Here is a 26,659-nt window from a genome sequence, read left to right on the forward strand (position 1 = left end):
AGTGATTTAGTCCACACCACTTCACAAAACTGTCGACCCACTCCTGTACTCAGTCTTTTGGCCTCTCCTGATACAGCCCACAACAGCAGAATCATCTGAGAACTTCTGCAGATGGCAAAACTGTGAGCGGTGTCTAAAGTCTGAGGTATAAAGTGTAAACAGAAAGGGATATACTGTAGGACTGTCCCTTGGGGGGCCTCTGTGCTGCTCACAATAGTGTTTGAAGTGATGTTCTCCAGCCTCAAATATTGTGGACGACCTGTTAGATAGTAAGTGATCCAGGTCACAAGGGAACTATCCACCCGCATGTCCGGTAGCTCATTACTGAGTAGCTCAGGTCTGATTGTGTTGAACGCACTGGAGAAATAAAAAAACATGATTCTCACAATGTTACCTGACTCCTCGAGGTATGTACACTCACCTAAAGGATTATTAGGAACACCATACTAATACTGTGTTTGACCCCCTTTCACCTTCAGAACTGCCTTAATTCTACGTGGCATTGATTCAACAAGGTGCTGAAAGCATTCTTTAGAAATGTTGGCCCATATTGATAGAATAGCATCTGGCAGTTGATGGAGATTTGTGGGATGCACATCCAGGACATGAAGCTCCCGTTCCACCACATCCAAAAGATGCTCTTTTGGGTTTAGATCTGGTGACTGTGGGGGCCATTTTAGTACAGTGAACTTATTGTCATGTTCAAGAAACCAATTTAAAGTGATTCGAGCTTTGTGACATGGTGCATTATCCTGCTGGAAGTAGCCACCAGAGGTTGGGTGCATGGTGGCCATAAAGGGATGGACATGGTCAGAAATAATGCTCAGGTAGCCTGTGGCATTTAAACAATGCCCAATTGGCACTAAGGGGCCTAAAGTGTGCCAAAAAAACATCCCCACACCATTATACCACCACCACCAGCCTGCGCAGTGGTAACAAGGCATGATGGATCCATGTTCTCATTCTGTTTACGCCAAATTTTAATTTAAATACACCATTTTTCCAGTCTTTAACTGTCCAATTTTGGTGAGCTCTGCAAAATTGTAGCCTCTATTTCCTATTTTTAATGGAGATGAGTGGTACCCGGTGGGGTCTTCTGCTGTTGTAGCCCATCCGCCTCAAGGTTGTGCGTGTTGTGGTTTCACAAATGCTTTGCTGCAACGGTTGTAACGAGTGGTTATTTCAGTCAAAGTTGCTATTCTATCAGCTTAAATTAGGCGGCCCATTCTTCTCTGACCTCTAGCATCAACAAGGCATTTTAGCCCACAGGACTGCCGCATACTGGATGTTTTCCCTTTTTACACCATTCTTTGTAAACCCTAGAAATGATTGTGCATGAAAATCCCAGTAACTGAGCAGATTGTGAAATACTCAGACTAGCCTGTTTGGCACCAACAACCATGCCACGCTCAAAATTGCTTAAATCACCTTTCTTTCCCATTCTGACTTTCAGTTTGGAGTTCAGGAGATTATCTTGACCAGGACCACACCCCTAAATGCATTGAAGCAACTGGCATGTGATTGGTTGATTAGATAATTGCATTAATGAGAGATTGAACAGGTGTTTCTAGTAATCCTTTAGGTGAGTGTATATGCTCTGTTCAGATAATGGCATCCTCCACACCAATGCGGGGATGATAGGCGAACTGCAGAGGGTCCTGGTATGGTTCTATGATTGTCTTGATGTGCTTAAGGACCAGTCTTTCCAGTGAATTAATGACATGTGAGGTCAGAGCAACAGGCCTGTAATCACTGTTTGTCTTTGGGTGTTTATTCTTAGGCACATGAACAAGGCATGATGTCTTCTAAAGGGTTCAACAGTGTCGAGGGGACAGGGCTAAAAAACAGATTTAGATCATTGGCCCTACTGTGGTTACCCTCCATCACCTGGTCAGCTCTTCTCCAATCCCAGTTATCATTTTCATTCCACTCCATACCTCTCTCATGTTGTTCTGAGCCAGTCTGCTTTCCCAGTTATTATTTTCATTCCACTCCATACCTCTCTCATGTTGTTCTGAGCCAGTCTGCTTTCAAGTTTCCTTCTGTAACATTCCTTCCCATCCTTGATTTTTTCCTTCACTTCAGCCTGTGCTCTTTTTATTTCCTCCATATTGCCATTCCTGAAAGTAGGCACTTTCTGTTGAGTGAGGCTTTGATGTCTTTAGTCACCCAAGGTTTGTTATTTCGGAAACACTTCACTGTCTAAGTGGGGATTAAACTGTCCATGCTGAAATTAACATAGTCTGTGATGCAGGTAGTAAGACCATTAACATCCTCCAGATGCGAGTTACAGAGAGCATCCCAGTCTGTCACATCAAAACAACCTTGTAGAGTCTCTATAGCTTCCTGTGACCACCTATGTACTTCTCTTGTGGTCACTGGTTGCTGCAAAACTAAAGGGAATGTAAATAGGTTTAAGGTAAACCAGATTGTGATCTGATTTATCCAGAGGGGGGAGGGCTATGGAGCTGTATGCCTCTTTGACATTAGCATACAATAAGTCCAAGGTTTTATTTTTTCTTGTATTTTAGTTCACACACTGTTTAAATGTGGGTAGTGTAGAATCCAGTGTGACATGATTAAAGTCACCAAAGATAGCAATAAAGGCACAGGGATGCAGTGCTTGTAGTCTCGTTGTCGCTGATGACAGCCACAGCCCGCGCCGCATCAGCGGAGGGATGAATGTAAACAGTGATGACAATGGCTTGGGAGAACTCTCCTGGCAAATAATATGGACGAAGACTTATTGCTAACAGTTTGATATCTGGGCTGCACACATTTTCCTTCACTGTAATGTGTCCAGGGTTGCACCACTTGTTGTTGACATAGATCGCGACTCCCCCTCTCTTCATCTTGCCGCTCGCGATGTTGTTCCTGTCTGCTCGCACAAACTGAAATATAGCCAATATGAACCGATGATTCTCTAAACACCCATTCATTCTTTGTAAGTGCTGTTAGTTCATCCATCCTGTTAGCCAGCGATCTTACGTTTCCCATAACGATAGACGGAAGATATGGTCTAAACGTTTACTGCCGTAGTTGTCGCATTTCTCCCCCGCTCTGTATCCCCGATATTTCCTTCTCAGTTCTTTAGGAATTTCAGAAGATTGTTTCGCTATGCTGGAGACTTAACAGCTTATTCCCAATGTAAACAATAGAGGATTGTCGCGTCTTCGTCTTGACGCTCCACATGTTAAAAGTGATGCAAAAGCCATAATAACAAAACAGAATGTGTAAAAAATCTGTATCGCTAGACCTAATGTACAATTACAAATGAATTGTAGCAACAAGTGCAAAAAAAAGTGACTTAAAATATTTTAAAAGCAGTAAAAACAACCAAACAGTGCAGAGCAGCTTTGGAAGGCAGCCACCCGTTGCAGCGCCGGAAACACCAGGTGAGGTAACTTGGCTTTAAAGTAGCCTGTAGTCTACAATTTCTTCACATACAAACTATTATCATGTATTCTATTTTCACAAAAAATGCATTTCAAGACATTTGCAGAGGTTATTTTTTATCAACCAGTCACAGTCCTTGAATTTCTGCATCATCCCTAGCAACAGGGTCGACCACACCTCCTCACTAAGATAAAATTTTTTCTACTTTCCTTACTCAGAGTTGCTCTGAGACGTTTCCTAAATCTTTAGTCTAGGACTCCCAGCTAGGACTTTTTAAGCTAAGATAGGAGCTTTCTGAGAGAATTGTAAGAAGCTTTGTGAATACGGGCCCAGGTCTTTAAACTAGGATTTTACCATGTGGCTGGGTGAAATTATGTTTATTCACACCGAGGTTCCACCACTGTATATACAGAGGTGGGTAGAGTAGACTAAAAATGTACTCAAGTAAGAGTAGCTGTAGTTCAAAATAATATTACTCAAGTAGAAGTAAAAAGTAGTCATCCAAAATATTACTGACGTAAGAGTAAAAATGTATTTCGTGAAGTACTGAGTAACTGTTATATCATAATGTTTGATTTTTTTTTTATTTTTAGAAAGAGTCAGACAAAATGATAAAACAATGTACAAATTGCAAATTTCAGTAGCAAGATGAATATTAAAAAGTTTGGGTGATCATAAGACTGCATAGAGGTGGACTTCTTAATGATTCAAAAAAGAGATACCAATGGAGCAATAAGCATCAGACTGCAAGCCACAATCACATGCGCCATCTTAGAATCCATCTTCAAGGCAAAGCATTTGCTTCTTGTCATGCTACTGGACTGAGAAGCAGTAACACTTTTCTTTGTAAGAAAACCTAAGTTACAGCCTTATAGCTAATAGTTATAGAGTGCAAGCTTGCTTTTATTAGAAGGAGCTAATTTTACTATTAGAATTACTATTACTATTCTAATGTTACCATCTCTTTTGCAAAGAATTGTCTGCATAAACTCCAAGGCCCGTATTCACAAACCTTCTTAAGCCTAAAAGTTGCTCCTACTGACGGAATTCTAAGAAAATTCTTAGAATTATGACATTTTCTTAGAATTTCCCCTTAAATTTAGGATTAAATTTTAGTTAAGATAAAAATTATTCACGAAACATCTTAGCCCTAAAAACAGCTCATAAGGTAAAAAGAGTAGATAGGAGAACTTTTAATAGGTTTAAGAGTTTCTATAGCAGAGAACAAAATGGTGAAAAGAAGAAATATTCTCCAAATACTGAACATAAAGATAAAAGAAAACACTGCTTTTCTGTCCAATTTGGTTTTCTTGTTGTTTTACTTTCATACTTCCTTTTGAATTGTTCGCTACATACCATCCAAAAGTGCAACTTAAATACTGTAGACTGTCCTGTAATCATGTAAATTGGCACAAGGTCAGCCATTTTGCTCCCATCAATCTGAAATGGTATAATAAAAGTAATAATACATTCAGTATGGTAAATAAATGTAAGAACTTTAATATAGTAACTACTGTGTGGAAATTGGTTGCTTCTAAAGTAGACATATTTTCAACATTTGGCTGTTTAATTATCTTTAAGATATTTAGTCTATAATGAACAATTTGCATAAAGTAGCCTGTAGTCATGGTTATACAATTTCATTATATACAAACATTATGATATAATGTATTCTATTTTCACAAAGAGTGTATTTCAAGACCTTTGCAGAGGTCAGAGGTTATTTTTTTTATCAACCAATCACAGTCCTTGAATTTCTGCATCATCCCTAGCAACGGGGTCAACCAGACCCCCTCAATAAGATAAAGGTTTTTGTACTTTCCTTACTTAAAGTTGCTCTAAGAAGTTTTCTAAATCACTTTTAGTCTAAGACTTCCAGCTAGGACATTTTAGGCCAAGATAGGAGCTCTCTAAAAGAATTCTAGGAAGCTTTGTGAATACAGGCCCAAATCTGGAAACGTTGCTTTAAATCTATTGTAGTGTTTTACCGCCAGAAAGGATGTTGGAGAGACCAGCAAGCTTACTTGCTGCCCAATGCAATGGCTGGGAGTACTTTATTTTACACACAGCACGTATAGCATAAGCAGCAAATTCACACGAGAACCACATCCAATTTAGCCTAAGCATAATCCGGAGCACATTCAACACGTCACACCTCAACAAACAAACATGGCCGAAGCCACTAACCCAAACACCCTTCCCCAACATGGTGAACACATAGCAACCCCTCCCGCAAAGTATGATGGTTGCCAGCCGAAGCCCCGTCTACGCCACACTATAATTGGTTTTCCTTATGTTTGGACTGTATAAGAGACAATTTTCACAATTTCTAAACCCCAAATAACCTCTGCTCTTATGGGATCAATCCACAACTAGAAGTCAGATGTTGTTGGTGCTAATGCTGATGGCTGAGAAAGTTTAGGAAATGGGCTGAAGGCAATGCAGGCTTATCTGTGTAAACCAGTAAGAAAAATTTAGCAATAGAAAACTGACCAGAATCTGCATAGTTTTTGTGTGTATTGATCTGTATATGCAATTTATCACAATAGACTTTGACTTAAACCTTTTTTTTTTTTTTTTTTTATTTGAGAAAAAAGAAGGGACAATACATATTAATGAACATTTTCACAAATGTAAATATGTCAGATTATAGCCTAAGGCTAATTTGCATCTGCAGACCCCCTGGCAGGTTGGTGTTACACACAAATTAATAAATACACACAGAACCATATATACAGACTTTATACAAAGAGACAAAGGCAAAAACAGTGATTACATCAAGTTAAAACAAACAATAACAACAAGAGTAAACAACAAAATAGAAAACCAAAAAAACATCAACTGTATTACACACACCAATTTGGACATGCCCTGACTGACCTGATATTACACTGACCCAAATTACACCATTCTATATTACACTAACCCGCAATACACTAACCCCTATTTAAACCACCCATGTTAAACTATCTCTAATCAACAACCCATATTGCACTAATAATTGTATTCCTTTTTATAATCCACTAACTCTGTCTTACGTCTTATATATAATGATTAACTAAACATGATCACATGTTTGTATGTCCCTCAGCCACAGTTTTAAATGACTCCTAAAGGTAGAAAGACTTGTGCTTTCCCTCACTGACAATAGAATACTATTCCAGGAGCTCACTCCCTGATATGACAGGACATTCTGTGAAAAGGCGGTCCGCCTAAATGTCAATTTACAATCACCTCTCATAGTAGCTCTAGTCACTCGAGACCCGGAAACACTACTAGACTTTTGTTTAATAAAATCACTCAATGGTGGAGGCTCCAAACCATATAGAACCTTATAGATTAAACAGGTTGATTTAAATAATTTGAAATTAGCAAAATTTTAAACTTATATTTATCTAAAATTCGACAGTGGTGATATGACGAAGGTTTCTTATCTAATATTTTTAGTGCTCTTTTGTAGCATACTTCTATTGGCCCAATAACAGCATGACTCGTATAGGACCAACTCGTGATACAGTACTCAATATGAGCCAGTATCATAGAGTGCAGGAATGTAATCGCTGCTGTATCCGTTAATGATGAGCGAATGTGTCTAAAATTCTGTATATTAACATTTACAATCTTCACTACTTTTTTAACGTGTTTTTTAAAGGATAATTTCGAATCTATTAACACGCCCAAATACTTAAATTCCTCAACATTAATTAATTCTTGTTCACCCATGCAAACTTTTACTCCGCCCACATATGTTTTAGATTTACTAAAAAACATTGATACGGTCTTTTTAACATTAAGGCACAAGCATGAATCATTCAGCCATTTTTGTAAGTCATTTAAGGCTAATGAAAGCTGATGGGCTACATCATCAGTACTTTTAGCTTGTGTAAAAATTACCGTATCGTCTGCATACTGTACATGATCATGTCCACATTTTTACACACATTAGGCAAATTATTTACATACAGTGAAAATAACAGGGGGCCTAAAACTGATCCCTGAGGGACACCATGCCTACAGTGAAGATAGGGTGACTTACTATTCTTTATTTGCACGCATTGTTTTCTATCTAATAGATAAGACTGTATCCATTTAACGGTTTGATTACTAAAGTTAAATGTTGACAGTCTAGACAAGAGCATAAGATGATTCACAGTATCAAACGCACATTTAAAGTCAACAAAAACAGCCGCAACATAACTATTTTTATCTAAATAAGACTTTACCTTCTCAACAAACACACAGACAGCCGTTTCAGTTGAGTGTAGAGATCGAAATCCGAATTGCATAGAATGCAAACCCGGATTTTCTTTCCTCTTTGCTACATTTAACATCATCTCCACTGTCAGGTATCTACCATCATCTCCACTCACTCAGAAACATTATGAAACACACTAATCTATAAAATACTGAATTACTGCATCTCTGCATGTGGAAACACTTTGTCCTTGCAAACCTAAACACTTACCCGTGTTTGGTCCTGTGTCTTGGTCTTTTTTTGTATTACTGCCTTCAGGGTCGATGTTGTGACCTCTAACAGCGTCTGCACTTTCATAAATATCCACCACCATTTCCCTATGCTGGGAAGAATGCTGAAACATCTCTAATCTATAGAAGACTTACTAAAAGACTAAATTACTGTTTCTGTGTGAGCACAAGCAAACCGCTGACCTTCTTTCCTAATCTACTGTACACTAATTTAAATGTTTTGCTGTCAGTAAAGGAAGTTGCACATTAGAAAAGAGATACCACTGTGCCACTGGTCTAAAATAACCTCAGCTCTTTTTCACACATCTGTATATGAAAAAAAGCCTCGTAGCAACATCATCCAAGACACACAGGATGTACATCACACATGGAAATGCAAAACCATGCATGTAACTATAAGTTATTTACTGTTTTTGTTCTTATTAACTGTAAAAGAAAAAGACAAAAAAGAGAACCTGGTAATGGACCTGGTGAACCTAACATAAATTTGTAAAAATTAGACTCAGTATGTGTTGAACATCCCACTGCAGAAGCAGTCCCTCTGTGCTGTTAGAATGAGCTGCACTCTTCTGCTGGGCTTTAAACTAGATTTTAGAGTGTGTCTGTGGGGATTATGTTCATTCAGCCACAAGAGCATTAGGCAAGGTCAGGGGTGCATATACTTTTGCCCATATACAGTAGTATATATTTTAATGAGTTTAAAGAAATACACATTATTTTTTTATATTGGATTATAGAATTGTATATACAGTATATTCATACATATACTGTACAAGTAATAGCAGTGTATATATCTATCCTGGTATAACTAGTAAATTTTTGTCTCTGTTTGAATCTAAAATGACATCTAGTGGTTGAACTACACAGAGTCATCAACTCAACTAAATCTTAACCTATGTGTATAGACGTGTTAGTAAAGAGGAAGTTACTTAAAATCCTGCCTCACAGTTTACTTTATTCAGTAACTCCTTACTATTATATAAACTAGTAATTTGGAAATAACTGCACAATAATAATTTCTCTGTACATCTTGAAAATTAATAAAAAAAAATTTTATGAGTTAAACATATGGTACGAGGAAGGGATGTCTGTGTTGATGACGTCACAGAGTGTCCGGGATACTGAAATTTTGTTAAGAAGTTTTGTGATGTCTTGCCTCCTGTTTGAGTTCATTGGTCGACTTGTGTATTCCTTTTTCCCCTTAGAACACTTCAGAGTAAACAAAATCTTCACAAACCAGGTGCGCGGTCAACTACAATTCCGCGCTACACCTGCTTGCGCTTCTCAGTGACTTAACTCTGAGTGCGAGCATTGGCTCTGTGTCAGGTATAAGAGTGTATTGGAGAGAAGTGTGACTGTCTGCAAAGTGTTAAATAAAATAAATGAATAAATAAATAAATAAAATTCCACAGTGTTCTCGTGATCATTAAACATTCTATTGCAGTTAAAACTTGATTTATCCCGTTTTTCCAGAAAAAGATAGTCATATTTCGTTAATAAGCAAACAAATAAACAAACAAACAAACAAAAAAATAATTAAATTTAAAACGCAAACCTTCATGTTAAATCCTGCTAAATGGCACAAAGTTTTACTTGCATTTAACAGTATTTATAGCTACTGTACATATAACAGCTACAGCTAGATACAACCTCATACAGTGTCATTCTTAAAGAGGAATCTTTCATCTACGTGTAAAAACATCAAACCACCATACTGTACTATGAGGCATGTGTTATTATACAAATGCCTTTAGCTTGAACTACTGTCAGATCTGCTGTTATAGAAAACGCATATCCTGAGATGAGATGTGTGTCCAAACATAGTATAACACAGTATAACATATCCATTCAGTGTAATAAAAAACGATAAATACTTTAAGTGTATTGAAATAAATTGTATTAATTTTTCATTATCATCATCATCATCATCATCATCTGTTCTACAGATACTTTACTGTCTGTGGACCATGGTTGTAGCAACATGAATTGTGTTTATGACAAAATATAACCAGAAATGTTTATTATTTATTAATCTGTGAACACAATAATGTTAACTATTCAACGTCAACTAACCAATGTTTTTAATGAACATATGTAACATCTGATGATGCAGCGGCCAGATGCGCTGATTCACTGCAGATCAGTGTAATTATCCTCAAATCATGTTTCATATATTAATATGTTCGGTAAAATGCATGCCTAAAGTTTGAATGGTTCATAGCTCCTCTGAAACTGCTCAGGTACAGAGACTATACTCGAAATGAGAAACAAAAATGTGCCAAAAATCTTGTCCTGGCTGCTCCCTTTAGGGGTCATTGACACATATAGTGTTATTCATTTGTCTCTGAATATTTTTTTTAAGCATAACCATGCCTTTTAGAAACACAGGAAATGGCTTCAATCTTCTTTTATTTCTGATTTTCCTCTTGTTCTCATCTATAACTCTTAACTTCTGCAGATAACCTTTCCTGTTTTATGGATAGGGTTGGTGTTATTCCCAGAATCACCACTTTAGTACTGGTTTTAACTCAATCTAGCCATCTAGAGTCTACTCTTCTTTTTGACCGATTTATAGCTAATGGTTTTTGAGGATGCCAAAAGCAAAAAATTACACTGTTCAGTTGGCTATACATTTTTCACAAATCATTTTCCTCCTTTTGCTCTGGTAGCACACCACACACTGTTTGAGAGCAGTTGTCTAGTAAATACAGTACATGTAAGGTACCAAAGAGAGAAGTGTTTTATTAATAGATGCTGAATCTTAAGTTTATCCTCTGGCCAAACACTTTAAAGAACATGAATTGAGTAAAATTAAATTTCATTAGTATATCGCTATTTATCAGTGGTCATTGTCACAAAGCAGCTTTATAGAGTCAAAAGAAAATTATGAAAATGAGTATTAAATGTGTGAGAAAATATGTATGAATAAAAAATGATCAGATTGTCCCTCATGAACAAGCCAAGTATGATGGTGGCTAGGTAAAGCTCCATGAGATGGCAATAGAAAGAAACCATGAGAGGGACCAGACTTAACATGGAACCCATCTTCTTTCGAGGGATAATGGATAGCAGGAATTGTTTTGCAGTCATACTGTGTGTTAGGCAGCTGAAAGTTTAATATAACAGAAAATGCGTTTAAGCTAATATAGAGTCCAGTTTTTTATTGTCATGATTCACATCCTGTCTGCCACTTTTTCTCTTCATGCTGTCACTTTCTCCATGTGCTCATGCCAAATTGGCATACATAATTACTCTCTTCTCAGGATGGGCCCAGGAATTGGGTAAAACACTCTGGGATGCCCATGATCCTTGTTGTTCCAAATTTGAGGACTTCTCTAGTGACATGAGAAGGGTATTTGACTGTTTATGTCACAGCAGAGAGGCTGGATGCAAGCTACTGAAGCTCTGCCAAAGTTCCCGCTCTGCTTACGACTTTGCCATAGTGTTACTAACACTGGCTGTCTGTGGGTGAAACGATCAGGCATTGTGCAATAGGTTCTCCCAGGGCCTGTCAGAGGTGCTACAGGATGAACTAGCCTCCAGGGCGCTCACCTCCTCACTCCAAGAGCTCATGGATTTGACTGGCCAGGTGAATTTGCGTCTTTGTATCTGGAAACCAGGCAGGATATGATCACCCAAGATCACGCCTCCCTCACCAAGAACATGTGAACAGGACAGATATACTTAAGAGCTGTTAAGTGAAGAGGAGGATCCCTCAAGTTCAGCTGAAAGCATGCAGGCATGACTCCGTAAAGACTCCCAGACCAGTGCTAACTGCTCCCCATCTTCATGCATAATTGACTTTTCTAGAGACTAGAGAGGCACATTTCCTGAAGAAAATGTGAGTGGCGCTTGCCGTGGCGTCATAGTCATAGGTATGAAGTCATAGCTATGATGTCAGAGTTGATGTTGGTCTTAATGTTAAGTCTATGGGACTTTTTTGGGGCGGTTAATTGCCCCCTGGTTAATTGCCCCGTGCGGGGGCAATTAACCACCCACCCCTTAGAAAAGTCATAGCACCCTATTTATATAGAACATTTATATAGAAGAGTAATAAGTGTGTGCCAGCACACTTAATTAATTAAATCAGTCATAAAAAATGTTGCACACAACTGCAATTGCATGGGACAAAATGTTTTATTTCTTACTTACTGTTATTCTGTTTTTTTTTTAAACTACATTAAAATAACACCAATGAAGCTCAACACTCCACCGAAGAGACTTAGATCCAAAGACTCACACACTCAGAAACAGTACTGGCAAAACAGAATGACATAAAATAATAAACTTCACTATGAAAAATGCTTCTTGCAGATCCAGGGTTGTTTAATAAAGCATTTCTTGTCATTCCAGACGGTCACATTTGGAGCACTAAAAATTACAGCACAGTCTTCATCACCTACATCATTCGGTTCCCCTTTAGCCCAGGACCTGAAACCCAGAGAATCAGAAACAGACTCAGGTCATTGTTCAGATTTGTTTAATTTCACACATTTAACTGAATCCTCTCAGCGCGTGTTTACTGAGATGTTCATTGGGACACGACATCAATATGAATATAATGACAGTTGTATGTTATTGATTATACTGTACCTTAAAAATAGTCATAAAAAAAGTCTCAGTTTCTTACGCAGTAGTCAGTGGTGTACCGTTCACCCATTTCCACTCTCCCTCTGTATCTCTGTCACTCAGACCAATCCAACCCTCAAAGGTGCCCAGCTGTTTACCCATGAACTCCTGTAAATAACAACACAATGAAGAAGGCTTTAGTCTCTCTCTCTCTCTCTCTCTCTCTCTCTCTCTCTCTCTGAGCACATGCACTGAGTTTGAGGAGAATTTTGGAGATCTGTTTTCTGTCCTGCCATGTTTTTACAGTTATTAGTGATAAAAGTTTTCAATGAGAGAGAGTTAGAGAACACCTTGGCCTCTGGAGCTGTGCAAGACTGGAATATATGTAAAAGGATCAATGGTCCAAGTTTCCCCTCTGTCTACCCCATAAAACAAGTGGAAATATCATACATGCCACATTCATGAAGGAGCTAGCCTGCTTCGGGAAGTTCGTCAGCCCTATGAGGGTGTGAGAGCTCTAACATGAGAATCTTAATTGTTAATTGAAATTTTAATTGAGGTTTTAAATGACAAAAAGGGAAACTTAACGGGGCTATTCAACTGCGAAGCTCAGGGGGCGACTCGGCCAAGATACACAAATAATGTGGGGACAGTCAGCGGAAGAACACTGAAGAGCCGGAGCCTTACCGATCCCCAGATCAGTGACACACCCGATTCACAGTCCAGGAAGGTGTTCTGGAAGTTCAGAACACTCAGATGCCACAGAAACAAATCTCACCCAGCGCTTATACGAACACTGACATCATTGTAAACAGTGTGATTGACAGTGACCCCGCCCCTAATGCTGTCACTGCTCCTGACATCGGCACCAAAGTAGGTACAGCAGCTACGAATCTGCACACCCCATCGACACCTAAAGAAAATACTGCAGCTAAACCAAGGAGAAATAAGGAGGGGACGTCCACCACAGAACTGATTACTAAACCCGCAGCACAGGATAGTGAAGGAGCAGGGTGCAGCACAGCACACACACACACACACACACACTTAAGAATTAAAGAACAAATTAAAGAACAAATTAACCATTTTTACAGCCGTCCAAACTAGAAAAAAGTCGTGTGGTAAAAACGTTTCTGTCCGAACGAAAGAGATAAAAACATATAAATAAGTTTACCATTGTTACTTTATTAAAGTCTATTAAAATTTCCAATCTCTCTCTCTCTCTCTCTCACCTGTTCCTCTCTGCTGTTTATGATCACCAGGTCTGCTCCTCTGTCCCTGCAGTCCTGTCTGCTCTCAGTCCAGCTCTTGTTCTCATTAGACATGAAATAAAGACTGGAGTTGAAGCTGAAACACTTTCGTTTGACTGTGAAGATAAATTTAGAAAGTTACCAGTTTAAAGATGGAATGTGGATTCCCCCCCGACGACATTTAATTGTGGGTCAGAAAATGTCATGCAAAATCTATTTACTTACACAAATCACAAAATTTTCCCAGACATCCATCTGTCTCCCTCTGTAACTGGTCTCTCTCTATAGTCAGGTTGTTGTAACTGGTCTGTAACTGGTCTCTCTCTATAGTCAGGTTGATGTAACTGGTCTGTAACTGGTTGTTTTCAGTAGTCAGGATGTTGTATTTGATCCAGAGCACTGTGATGGCAGTCAGCAGGAGAACATACAGCAGCACCACACACACTGCAGTCACTCTGTAACACCAGCTCCATGCAGTGCTTCCTCCTAAAGGTTAATTCACACTAATGTACATTTTGTCTCTCTCATATAGCATTCAAAGTTTAGTCTCAACAGCGTCATTAATAACAAAGTCCTTCAGCAGTGAGTTGGAGAACATCTCAGCAATTTTATCAAGTCATCACTGTGAAACTCCTCACTTTAGATTAAATGCAGTGATGGGCGGGGCTTTGGGCAGGTTTAAAAAAAAAACTGAGTTAGCCAAGAACAAGTAGACAACAACAGGCTTCTATCAAAATTCTTTTGATATCAAAATTCGTTTGATATTAAATAGATCTACTTTGTCAAAATTTTTACTTTTTAAATGACATTTGTTTGTTTATTAGCACAGATTTGGCCTTTAATCATTAACGATAGGGTTGAGGGTCCATAGGGTCCTAATAACTTGTACTTATGTACAGTAGATTAAACTGTAATCTTGTAATCTTCAGTTGCTTAGAAATGACTACAAAAGACATTCCTGACTTGTGTAAATCTACCAACCTACCATGCCCCCAAAAAACTGTTTAAAAAAATCTGCAAGGTACAGCACGTCTACATTTTGAAACACTTTGGGTCATTCAACCCTAAAGGTTAAGGTGTCGTTACCTGTGCGTCGTGCTTCCAGACTTCTATTTGCATCTTCCGTCTTTGTGTCAGGGTTGTGACCTCTAATGGCATTTACATTCTCATAGACAGCCCCCATCACATCCACTCGCGCAGAAGAACTCTGAAACATCTTGAATCTATAAAATCCTCACTAAAACATGCAATTACTGCACCTCTGTGTGAAGTGATCTAAACATGCTGCTGTCAGTAGAGGAAGTCAGAGAAAGCAACACATCAAAGGAGGAGCATCAGGGGCTTGTTGTGGTCAAAGTGTAAAAAAACTTCAGCTGCTGTTCTCACGCATATTGTCTTAAAGTGCAGCAGTTACATAAATAGCAGTGCCACTCTGTTGTTATAATGATGTATGCATTGCACTCATACTATCATAACATAAGACTATTAAATTTTTCACCAGCTGCTTTAAAAATTATTAAATATATTTTTAGCAGTTTAAATTTTGTAATATAAATTCACTGACAAGCTCTGGCAGGAAATATGGAAGTATTTGTAGATTTACTTTTTGTGCAAATGTGAGGTTGAGTTCTGCTGGTCTCGGATCAGGGTTAACCACCACTCTCTAAGACATGGACCACATACAGGACGCCCCCCCCCCTCCCCCAACCACACACACCTGCATACGGACACACACAGGATGTGCTGCACACACTGATGAACACAGAGAGGCATGTCTTTAGAGTAGATAAGTTTATGCACTGTGGTTTTCAGGAAAATGCCTGAATGTGCTTTAGGGGAGTGAAAAAATAGCCTACAGAGAAAATGACTGGTTACTACTAACACTATATGTCAAAGTAAGCCGACACCCTTTCATTACAGCCATACTGTATGTGCACGTGAGCATCCACACAGGTTCTAATACGTACATTTCTTGGCTCCTGGCCAATATCAGCTTGTGCATGTCACAAGCATTTAACACGTGTAACAGGTTCAACCCTTTTTTCCACAGACAGCAACACAAACACAGACACGAGGCGAGGTCTCACAGGGAAAAGGATAGTTTATTTTACAAAAATAAGAAACATATAAAAAAAAAAAGTAAAAAAAAAAGAAAAAGTTTAAAGGAGGGAGAAGGTATGAAAGTGGTGGAAGAGAGTGAAGGTGTGAATGTGCAGATCTGTCGGCAGTGACCTGCTGGCATCCTATCACAGACTGGTAGGCGGTGGCGTCACGCAGAGTGGCAGCATGCGTCCACGTGGACAGCAACTTTTGCACAGTTTGCTTCGCTTCAAAGTGAGTGAGAAGCGGTATAAGATTTGGGCGCACGCCCAAAAAATGAGATGCCCAAAATCGTGCTTTAAAATTCCTAATAAGTTTCTTATATAGTTTTTGTAATGTCTTAACAGGGACAAAACAGTGAAAGACATGGCAATGCCTCGGTTTAAATGGTCTTAAAATTTATTTAGTTTCCTGATAGTAGGCTATCTGATAGTGTTAAATTATCTAAAGTCACATCTGATCGCTGCTGGTGCTGCCAGCGATTTTCAAAATAGCCAATAAAAAACCTGAACTGGGAAATAAACTGTAAACTACCCCAAACAAATTTTATATAAAAAAATTTAATAAATAAATAAAGTCACCACTTATCGCGAATAGTCCATTAAGCCGCCATCTTCATGTCTGTAGTGCAGATAGTGTCAGTTTGGCGGGGGGTGGGGGGCGGGTTGTTAAAAGCATGTGATTGCAACTCAGCGCAGCTAAATTGCTGGCGTGTGTTAACGTGTTCTTGAGAACAAAGTGCCATCTTGTGGTGGAACCAGGTAAATGAATAAATGAATAAATGATGCAAGATGGGGCCGCTAAGATCGGCTGCCGTCACGACTGCTCTGACCTATCTTACTTTGTTTTCGGCTAATTCATCACCATTGAGTACATTAGGTATGATAGAGACACTCTCGTTTCTATTGGTATACAATGTACTCACAATTCTACGTTTTTAACTCCGGATCTGAGCTGGCCAAGTGAGATTCTGAGGGAGAACAAAGGACGCGACGTGAAGCGGCGGCCCCGAGGGAAACAAGTTGGCGTCAGGAACAGACTGAGAGCACACCACACACCTCTGCCTAGCATCCTGCTCGCCACTGTCCAGTCACTGGAAAACAAGCTCGATGACCTCAGGGCCTGGAAAAGTTCCAGAAAAACATTTGGGACTGCAACCTTCTCTGCTTAACCGAGACATGGCTGAACCCAGCGGTGCCGGACCACGCCATCCAGCCGGCTAAGTACTTCTCGGTTCACCGCATGAACAGAACACGGGACTCATGGAAGTCAAGAGGAGGCGGCGTGTGTTTAATGGTGAACACCGGGAGTTTACATCGGTCATAATCAGCGCTGTTTATATTCCACCACAAGCGGACACGGACACTGCCCTATGCGAACTGCATGAGGCACTCACAGCACCAAACAACAACGGGACCCTGCGCTTATTGTGGCGGGGGACTTTAACAGTGCCAACCTCAAACGCAAAGTGCCGAACTTTTATCAGCATATCACCTGCCCCACCAGGACACTGAACCACTGTTACATGACAGTCAAGGATGGCTTCAAGGCCCGATCTTGTCCAGCGTTTGGTAAATCTGACCACGCCGCCATCTTCCTCATGCCAAAATACAAACAAAGGCTGAAACAGGAAGTTCCGGTCATGCGCTGGATGGACCAAGGGTTTAGAGGTTGGCTACGTTACAGGACGCACTCGATGACGCAGATTGGGACATGTTCAGAAACAGCTCCAATGATGACATCAGCGTGTTTACGGAAGCGGTTGTGGAATTCATTGGAAAACTAGCGGATGATACCGTGGAGAAAAAGACTATTAGAATGTTTCCCAAACAGAAGCCGTGGGTGGATAAAAGCATCCGCGACGCTCTGAGATCTCACACCGCTGCCTATAACACGGAACTTGCATCGGGGGACATGGATCTGTACAAAGCTGCGTCATATAACGTGCGGCAGGCGGTGAAAGAGGCGAAACAGCGCTACGGACGGAAACTAGAGTCACAACGTCAACAGAGTGACTCTAGGAGCCTGTGGCAGGGACTAAGGACAATAACGAACTATAAAGCACCAACATCTGATATGACGAATGCGGACGTAACTCTGGCAGACGAGCTGAACACTTTCTATGCTCGCTTTGAGGCTGCAGCCGAAGCTTTCAACCAACCAACCAACCAACCAACCAACCCTCACCTCTAACCTTAGAATCCTAGATACTGGTAAGGCATGCAACAAATTGTAAAGGGTCTAATTAAAACGGTCACATTGGCTTTTACCAGCTGGATGATGTGGTATTGTGTGGGACTTCTGAATCCTGTGAATCCCACAAAGTTGCTGGATAAGGAGACTCTCAAAATTACGGCCCTGATCAGAATGGATCCGTGCAGGGACCTCAAACTTAGTAAATCATTCCACTACTAGCACCTAAGCAACTGTAGTGGCACATTGTTCACGAGTTGGAATAACCCAGTACCTGGGCAGGCTGTGATAACTGATTACGCTCCTCAACATTAAGCCGCTGATTGTATCTCCAGAACACAAGGACCTCTTGGAGCACTGGATCAGCCTCCTGGAGAGCTCACAAATCAGCTGTCTAACAAGTCAGCGCTTTCACAACTGCTAGAGATGCCGTAGACACCTCCGGCGGTGGAGCATGCTGAAAAGACACAGGGAGTGGCGTACCAGGAACCATGGCCACTACTGATAAACCTAAGTGAAGTTGCTGTGACAAAGCATCTGCATTGCGATTGTTCCTACCTGACCGATATCGAATCTCAAAATTAAAAGAGTCAAGCTGAGCTGCCCAGCATTGTTCAGTGGCACCAAGTTTAGCAGAATTTAAATGACTCAAGGAATTATTGTCAGTATAGACAAGGCACTGTTGGCCAAGAAGATAGTAGATAGATCTAAATTTCTCAGTCATGGCCCATTTTAGTGCCAAAAACTCTAACTTCAAAGAACTGTAATTTTTCATATTACATTCGTTGGGCTTGAGACCACGACTGGCATAAACTATTGACCTTAGCTTCTCCCCTTGCTCCTGGTAAAGGACCGCTCCCAGGCCAGAATGACTTGCATCTACCTCTAAAACAAAATGTGATGCAAAGTCAGCATACGCCAATACAGGTGCAGTGGTAAGCTTGGTCTGATGCTACACTCCTCTGTCCATGCCCCAATAGCACAGGATCTCCTCCTGTTCTTAGCACCACCCAGGTCTGCCACCAGCCTATGTAAAGAAAAACAAAAAACAAACAAAGCAAAGTTCCAAGTGTCCAACTTTGCAAAACCGTCATCTGTAATAGCTAGAAAACCCAAGAAATGATCACAGCTTTGAGACAGTAGAAGGAGGTTGTATGGGGGAAATTTCTATTTGGTTTTATGTGATTTTACTTACTTTTAATGAACAAAAGGTACCCATTGGAATATAATAGTCATTTTCTGTAGTAAATTTGAGAAGTGCTTGCCTAGGAATTCAAGCTATACATAGGATGGGGAATTGTACGTGCAAAAGCTAACCATATAAGGCCTCCTGGAATGTGCTTGCCCAGGAAGGTGAGGTATACATAGAACGGGGGAATTTAAAGAAACCCAGCTGTTGTCGGACATCAAAAGGCATATGATTTTATTCGAACAGTCCAAATGGCGTACAAAAGGCATACGAAAGTCTTGAGACAATCTTTTTCAGTGGCCGGGACCTGGTTGTACCCACTAGCCAAATCCATGGTGAAGAACCAACACGCTCTAGTCATGGCATCTGAGGATTTCTCAATATGGGGCAAAGGAAGTGCGTCTTTCCTGTCTTTATTGTCTTGGCGTGCAACTGATGATAATCAACACACATACTCAAGGTATCGTCCTTCTTTTGAGCAAGGATTATAGGAGAGGCATAAGGGCTACTGCTCTCTCGAATGACCTGCGCCGCTAGCAACTGATTAATATGTCTTTTCACTATTTCATACTTTGATGTAGGAATACACCTATAGTGTTGCCTAACAGAAACATCATCTAAGAGCGGGATGTCATGCGCCACCAGAAAATAACAGCAAAAGTACATCTCATGAACAGAGAAAACAGCTGTACTGATGAAGAAGGAATCTCACTTGCTTTTGGGCTACTTCTGGCAAAAGGGACAATTCTAAGGCCTCTATCTAACTCTCAACCGTAGAAACAGCAGACTGCGAATACACAGTCACAGTACAGAATGGGACTTCTGTGATACCAGCAGGCAGGCTAACAACATAAACTCGATGGAAGGTACCTACCATCACATGGGGATTCAGCACCACCTCAGTAGAACCCACATTAACAACAGGTACATAAACTGTACCTCTCATCACCTGTACTATGCCAGGAGTTCAGCCAGCAAACTGGAATCCGGTGGCTCAAACAGCACAGTACAACTTGAGTACTGGTCGAAGCAGGTGGCCACCACCAACTACATACAAGTCCTACTATCTTGGACCCTTACCCTATCAGAAAGCTTAAAAGTAGACGAGGCACTGCACTTATGACACTGCCGCAGTGCTTGTATGACACATACTGAAGCCTCTGAAACAGAGGGTAAGTCAAGCAAAGCCAGACCAGGCTCCCCAAAAAGCTCTTTATAGCACCAACGAGTTATGTTCATTCCCAAAACACTGGGCACTTAAGGGACCTTTAGCCACAATGCAGAGTGCTGGTGGCTAAAGATCACCTTACCTTACCTCACAGCTCCGCGTTCAGTTCTAAATAACCAATAGAAGAAATGGCTAACCCATTAGCAGCCCTAAGCTGCAGCCAATGGCATGACTGAAGATGCTCCTTACCCCAAGGCTAGATGTTTTCAAGAAAGAAACTCTTAGTAATCGTGGACACCATCTACCTGTGTCTAGCAAACATGATACTTTAACACCACCCAAGATTATATTAAGGTGTGGATAGCATGTCACCAAAGCTGAAGTACTGCCTAAACTTCCAGGGACTAGTGAGTTAGTAAAATACCCCCTTGAACTGTGGCTCTGCAGTGCGGTGGGTGCTAGTTTTATGGCGCCAGCATTGAAAGGGGCTGCCTTTCAGAGGTGGTAGGAACATGGGAAGAGTAAGACCGAGGAGGAGCACACACCCCATCACACTTTCTTGCATAGTGGCTAGGTTGTTAACAACGCCAGCACACAAGACCTCTACGAGGAGAACGGCTATGATAATAAGAAGGCTGTAACCGAGAAATGCTAAGAGGAAGATGCTGCATTTCGAGGTACTAATCGCTCGGTTACAGGGACATTAAGGAGTGAAAAAACATTACCTGTTAGAAGATAAAATTGTATATGTGTATATATATATATATATATATATATATATATATATATATACTCAGCAAAAAAATAAACGTCCCTTTTTCAGGACTGTGTATTTCAACAATAATGTTGCAAAAATCCAAATAACTTAAAAGGGTTTTTACAATGTTTTCCATGCATGTTCAATTAATCATAATCATTTAATTAACATGCACCTGTGGAATGGTTGTTAAGACCTTAACAGTTTACAGAAAGTAGGCATTTAAGGTCACAATTTTAAAAACGCAGGACACTAAAGAGACTTGTCTACCGACTGTGAAAAACACCCAAATAAAGATGCCCAAGGTCCCTGCTCATCTGCGTGAACGTGCATTAGGCATGCTGCAGGGAGGCCTGAGGACTCCTGATGTGGCTAGGGCGATAAATTGCCATGTCCACACTGTGAGACGCCAAAGACAGCGCTACAGGAAGACAGAAAGGACAGCTGATCATCCACGCAGTGGAAGACCACGTGTAACAACACCTGCACAGGATCTGAATATCACACCTGCGTGACAGGTACAGGATGGCCACAACAACTGCCCGAGTCACACCAGGAACACACAACCCCTCCATCAGTGCTTAGACTGTCCGCAATAGGCAGTCCATGAGGAGGAGATGCACTGCAGTACTACAAGTAGGCATAATGGATCCATGTTCTCATTCTGTTTACGCCAAATTCTGACTCTACCATTTAAATGTCTCAACAGAAATCGAGACTCATCAGACCAGGCAACATTTTTCCAGTCCTCAACTGTTCAATTTTGGTGAGCTCGTGTAAATTGTAGCCTCTTTTTCCTATTTGTAGTGGAGATGAGTGGTAGCCGGTGGGGTCCTCTGCTGTTGTAGCCCATCCGCCTCAAGGTTGTGCGTGTTGTGACTTCACAAATGCTTTGCTGCATACCTCGGTTGTAACGAGTGGTTATTTCAGTCAAAGTTGCTCTTCTATCAGCTTGAATCAGTCGGCCCATTTTCCTCTGACCTCTAGCATCACCCACGGGACTGCCGCATACTGGATGTTTTTCCCTTTTCACACCATTCTTTGTAAATCCTAGAAATGGTTGTGCATGAAAATCCCAGTAACTGAGCAGATTGTGAAATACTCAGACCAACAACTATGCCACACTCAAAATTGCTTAAATCACCTTTCTTTCCCATTCTGACATTCAGTTTGGAGTTCAGGAGATTGTCTTGACCAGGCCCACACCCCTAAATGCATTTAAGCCACTGCCATGTGATTGGTTGATTAGATAATTGCATTAATGCGAAATTGAACAGGTGTTCCTAATAATCCTTTAGGTAAGTGTGTGTGTGTATATATATATATATATATATATATATATATATATATATATTACACACACAGTTAGGTAAATAAGTATTTGATCACTGTGTGATTTTGCAAGTTCTCTTACTTAGAAATCATGGAGGGGTCTACAATTTTCAGCATAGGTGCATTTCCACCGTGAGAGACAAAATTAACTTTGAAATAATTTAGTTAAGCATGGTTGAAAAGCAATGTCTGACTTTCATTGGTTAACGACCATAGAAATTTTATTTATTTTTACTTTTGTCAGAATAAAGTTATTTCTGTGACCATTGTGAGTTTTTCATTTATTGACTGAAGTGTGTGAGAGTCATTTGACTTGTTTTTTTGTTTGTGAAAGAGATAGAGAGCTGTGAGCGTTAAAATTGCCTGCATGTGATGTCTGCATGTGTGAAATAGGTGAAATTTTATGTGTGTCGTAGGTGTTAGTGTGTGTATGAGACGGGGTGTGTCAGTCTGTGTGTAACGAGTGAAAGTGTTTGTGCGTGTGGTGTGTGTATAAGAGAGAGTTGCGAATGTGTAAGTGTTAACATTTGTGAATATGTGAGTGTGTAGGTTTGGTGGGAATATTATGTTAAGACTATGATGTCACTGAATATAATGTCAGTTAATATAATGCCACACAGAAAGTTATTAACCACTTTTTAGCATGAGTTTAAGGCATCATTAAGGCTGACCCATTTGAGAAATCTAAAATGCCCCTACAAGTTTTTATCCTCACTGTGTTTAGATCACATCGGCCTGGTTTGGCTCTTCTCTCTTTTTTTCTCTCTCTTTGTCGAGCTATACATGTCGTTTCTGAGCTGTCAGTGGTCCACACCCCCTCTGCCCTCTGGTCCTGTCTGACTCTTCCTGGTGTCCCACTTTTGGTTGGAGAGCTCGTCACATGGATGCCCTCTGTGGTCTGCCTGGGATGTGTGTGGTGACTGGGGACGGTTCCACTTTTCCACGAAGACAGGCCTGGCCTCGGCTGATGCTAACAGCTGTTCTCTGAGGAATCCATATTAACTTAAACACTTTCAGCCTCCTATGTTGATTGCAGATCAATCCTTGCTTTCCGTTATCACCCAAATGAGGGTGGAGTTTCTAAGCGAGTTTTTCCTTGACACTGTTGCCGTCATCCTCAGCTTGCTCAACAGGGACAATCTTATCATTTTGATTCATACAAATTCACATTTCATACAAACTTAAATAATTCTTTAAATTGTGTAAAGATGCTTTGCGACAATGTCAATTGTTAAAAGCGCTATACAAAATTTAATTTTCAAAATTTTAAACAAAACAAAACTGCTGTTATTTTTCGGGCTATTTATCGGGCTACTTTACTCTACTTTGAGGTAAAAAGGCCAAAGCTGCATCATTACTAATTAAATGTTTGTTAGGCTTTCCGGACATGAATAATAAAATCAAAAACGTATCATATTTAGGCGTAGTTTCAGCCAAAAAGTCAGAAAAGCCTCAAATAAAATCCTAATTATGCACCACCTGGATTTCACTAAGCAAATAGTTAAGAGCCTTCCACTGGATACTTACTGCAGTAATTAATATAGTTCAGCTGCAACAAGTTATTTAACCCTGATGTCATGGTGTAAGGAGGAAGCGAACGCAAATGCAGGGTTAGAAAATAATGAGGGTATTCTCTTAATGAGTCCAGGAACACAAAACACAACAAAACTAAACACAACGAAAACCGGGCGGGGGAAGCTTCCCCAGGCCGGGTCTGCAGGCGGGAAAAATGAGGATTAATTAGGTCACACCAAACAAACTGGATTTACAGCCTTGCGATGAACTCAGCGCTGCCTCTCGGTCAGCCTTGAACTTGAACTTTTCTCCGTCTGAAAACAAAAAGGATCTTCCGCCTGCAGACTCCCTCAGTCCTGGGTCAACACAAAAGAAACACAATGATTAGACACAGGGGCTACACAAGACATGGTACAACAGTGAACAGACGAAGGGCTACGGGTTCGACTGGAATAAATAGGGACACACACGGGGTAGACACAGGTACAGGTAATCTAGGAATCAAGGAGGACATGTTACACACGCAGACACACTAGGGGGAGACAAAGCGACGGCTCAGTAGACAGGTGAGCCAGATCTTACTCCCCAGGACTGAGGTGGCTCTGATGTGACACCTGACCGACACAATGAGGAGCTTCTCATTTCCTAAATGTTTATGTCAGAAGACATATCATGTGATTGAGCATTTCCACATGCACAATAAGAAGATATCTGTAGTAGTGCTATGAAAACCACTATCAGTGGGACTAATCACAAAATAAAGGCTTGAATTTGCTAAAAAGCATTAAGACTGTAACTGGTGAACTTTGGAATAAGGTCATGTGGGCTGATAGGCCCAGCTTTACCCTGTTCTGGAGTGATCGCCATGTGCCTACCCTACAGGCCTGTGGGAGCAGAGTTATGATTTGGAGTTTCAGGGTCTCAGTTGGTCAGGTCTAGCTTATCAATATGAGGTCACAGCCGTAATTAAAGCAAAAGGTGGTCCAATTAAATATTAGATTGTGGCCAGGCAGTGTATTTAGGTAATGTTTATATCACGGCACATAATACAAATTAAAATGTTATTTGTTACATAGGCAGCCATAGACATTATGCTATGCAGTAGAATGCCTAGATACAGTAATAAGAACGATTCAATTAAAACATATTTGTCACATAAGTCAAAACCCATAAGTCAAAACTGAAGTAGAAATCCTGTATTTTTAATAATAATTAATAATTTTTGTATAATAATTGTATTGTATAATAATTGTATTATTAAGAAGTATGTTCTGCTTTCAGCAAATGAAGTTCAGAAGTTCAGGAAGTTTTTATCAGAAAAGTGATATAACTGGCTTCTTGTTGTCAAAGTGTAAAGACAGTTGAGCTTCACTTCTCACTCATAGTAAGCAATTTTCTTGGTAACGTCTAAGTTAAATTAAGCCTTTATTTGTCACATAAACATTACAGCACAGTAAAATTCCTTCTTCGCATATGCCAGCATAACTGTGGTCAGAGTGCAGGGTCAGACATGATACATAGTTTTTGCGCTGGGAGGTCCTCCAGATACCTAAATAGACAGTTCTGTTCAAAATAATAGCAGTGTGTTGAAAAAAGTAAGTAAAGCTCCATATCCATGTAATAACTGTTATTTTAAGTCACACAAATGCATTGGACCCCCCTGCACATTCTATTCTGAATCACAACATGAAGAAAAATGTGTTAAATGGATTATTGGAGATTATTATAGATTACAGAAAGGGAAGAATATATATCTGTTAAAAAAAATTGCAGTGTCATCATTCATCTTTACAAAGTGATGAATTTACCATTTAAACAAAAATGCGTAAACTTTAATCTTTCTTGTGCATCTCTGAACTAATATTTAGTTGTATACCATGCTTTCTGAGAACTGCTTCACATCTGTGACACTTGTACTTTACTACACGCCACAATTCCTCTGCATTTTTTGGTTTTGCCTCAGAAACAGCATTTTTATTGTCTGGCCACAACTTTTCTACTGGATTAGGGTCTGGGGATTGGGCTGGCCACTCCATAACGTCAATCTTGTTGGTCTGAAACCAATATGCTGCTTGCTTACTGGTGTGTTTGAGTCGTTGTCTTGTTGAAACACCCATTTCAGTGGCATTTCCTCTTCGGCATAAGGCAACATGATCTTTTTAAGTATTTTGATGTACTCAAATTGATCCATAATCCCTGAAATGTAATGAATAGACCCAACCCCCTAGTACGAGAAGCATCGCCATATCATGATGCTTGTGTCTCCATGCTTCACTGTCTTCACAGTGCACTGTGGCTTGAATTCAGTGTTTGGGGGCCTGACAAACTGCGGCCTCTAGACCCAAAAAGGACAATCTTGCTTTTATTAGTCCACAAAATATTACGCTATTTATCTTTAGGCCAGTCAATGTGTTCTTTGGCAAACTGTGAACTCTTCAGCACATGTCTTTTTTTCAACAATGGGACTTTGCGGGGATTTATTGCTGATGGCTTGGCTTTACATAGCTGTCTTCTAATAGTACAGGTATTCTTCGATCCATTCGAATGGTAGTTTTCCGTTTTCTTCCACATCTTTTTGGTTTTGATCTCCATTTTAAAGCATTTAATATAATTTGCACTTTTGATATTTTCTGCACTTCTTTGTTGTCATGTTCTCGGTTGGAGAAGCCGACGCAAACGCAGGTATTTTGTGTTCCACTCTTCTT

General features: G+C 40.2%; 2 protein-coding genes across 2 annotated transcripts in view; both read right to left on the reverse strand.

The window, feature by feature from the left end:
• The window catches only part of LOC128508222 (C-type lectin domain family 4 member F-like), a 32,789-nt gene extending 24,825 nt beyond the window's left edge, over positions 1–7,964 (reverse strand). The window contains 1 exon segment of the mRNA XM_053479446.1: positions 7,862–7,964. Within this exon segment, the coding sequence (XP_053335421.1) occupies positions 7,862–7,964 (103 nt within the window).
• Positions 7,965–12,030: 4,066 nt separating this feature from the next.
• LOC128508223 (CD209 antigen-like protein E) lies at positions 12,031–14,916 on the reverse strand. Its single transcript, XM_053479447.1, has 5 exons — positions 14,787–14,916; positions 13,926–14,186; positions 13,683–13,816; positions 12,512–12,618; positions 12,031–12,312 (listed from the first exon to the last, which is right to left on the reverse strand). The coding sequence occupies exons 1-5, from the start codon at positions 14,914–14,916 to the stop codon at positions 12,174–12,176; spliced, it is 771 nt and encodes a 256-aa protein (XP_053335422.1). The 3' UTR covers positions 12,031–12,173.
• Between the last annotated feature and the right edge of the window lie 11,743 nt (positions 14,917–26,659).

The sequence above is a fragment of the Clarias gariepinus genome, chromosome 20 (assembly GCF_024256425.1).
Source record: "Clarias gariepinus isolate MV-2021 ecotype Netherlands chromosome 20, CGAR_prim_01v2, whole genome shotgun sequence".
NCBI classification, from domain to species: Eukaryota; Metazoa; Chordata; class Actinopteri; order Siluriformes; family Clariidae; genus Clarias; species Clarias gariepinus.

What these genes read in the sequence shown, in the direction of transcription:
- LOC128508223 (XM_053479447.1), bottom strand. Translation starts at nt 14,916, where the DNA reads ATGTTTCAGAGTTCTTCTGCGCGAGTGGATGTGATGGGGGCTGTCTAT. An exon ending in TCTGGAAGCACGACGCACAG is followed by an intron (nt 14,187 to 14,786) that starts GTAACGACACCT and finishes ATTAACCTTTAG; the next exon opens with GAGGAAGCACTGCATGGAGC. An exon ending in GGTACACCACTGACTACTGC is followed by an intron (nt 12,313 to 12,511) that starts GTAAGAAACTGA and finishes TCTGGGTTTCAG; the next exon opens with GTCCTGGGCTAAAGGGGAAC.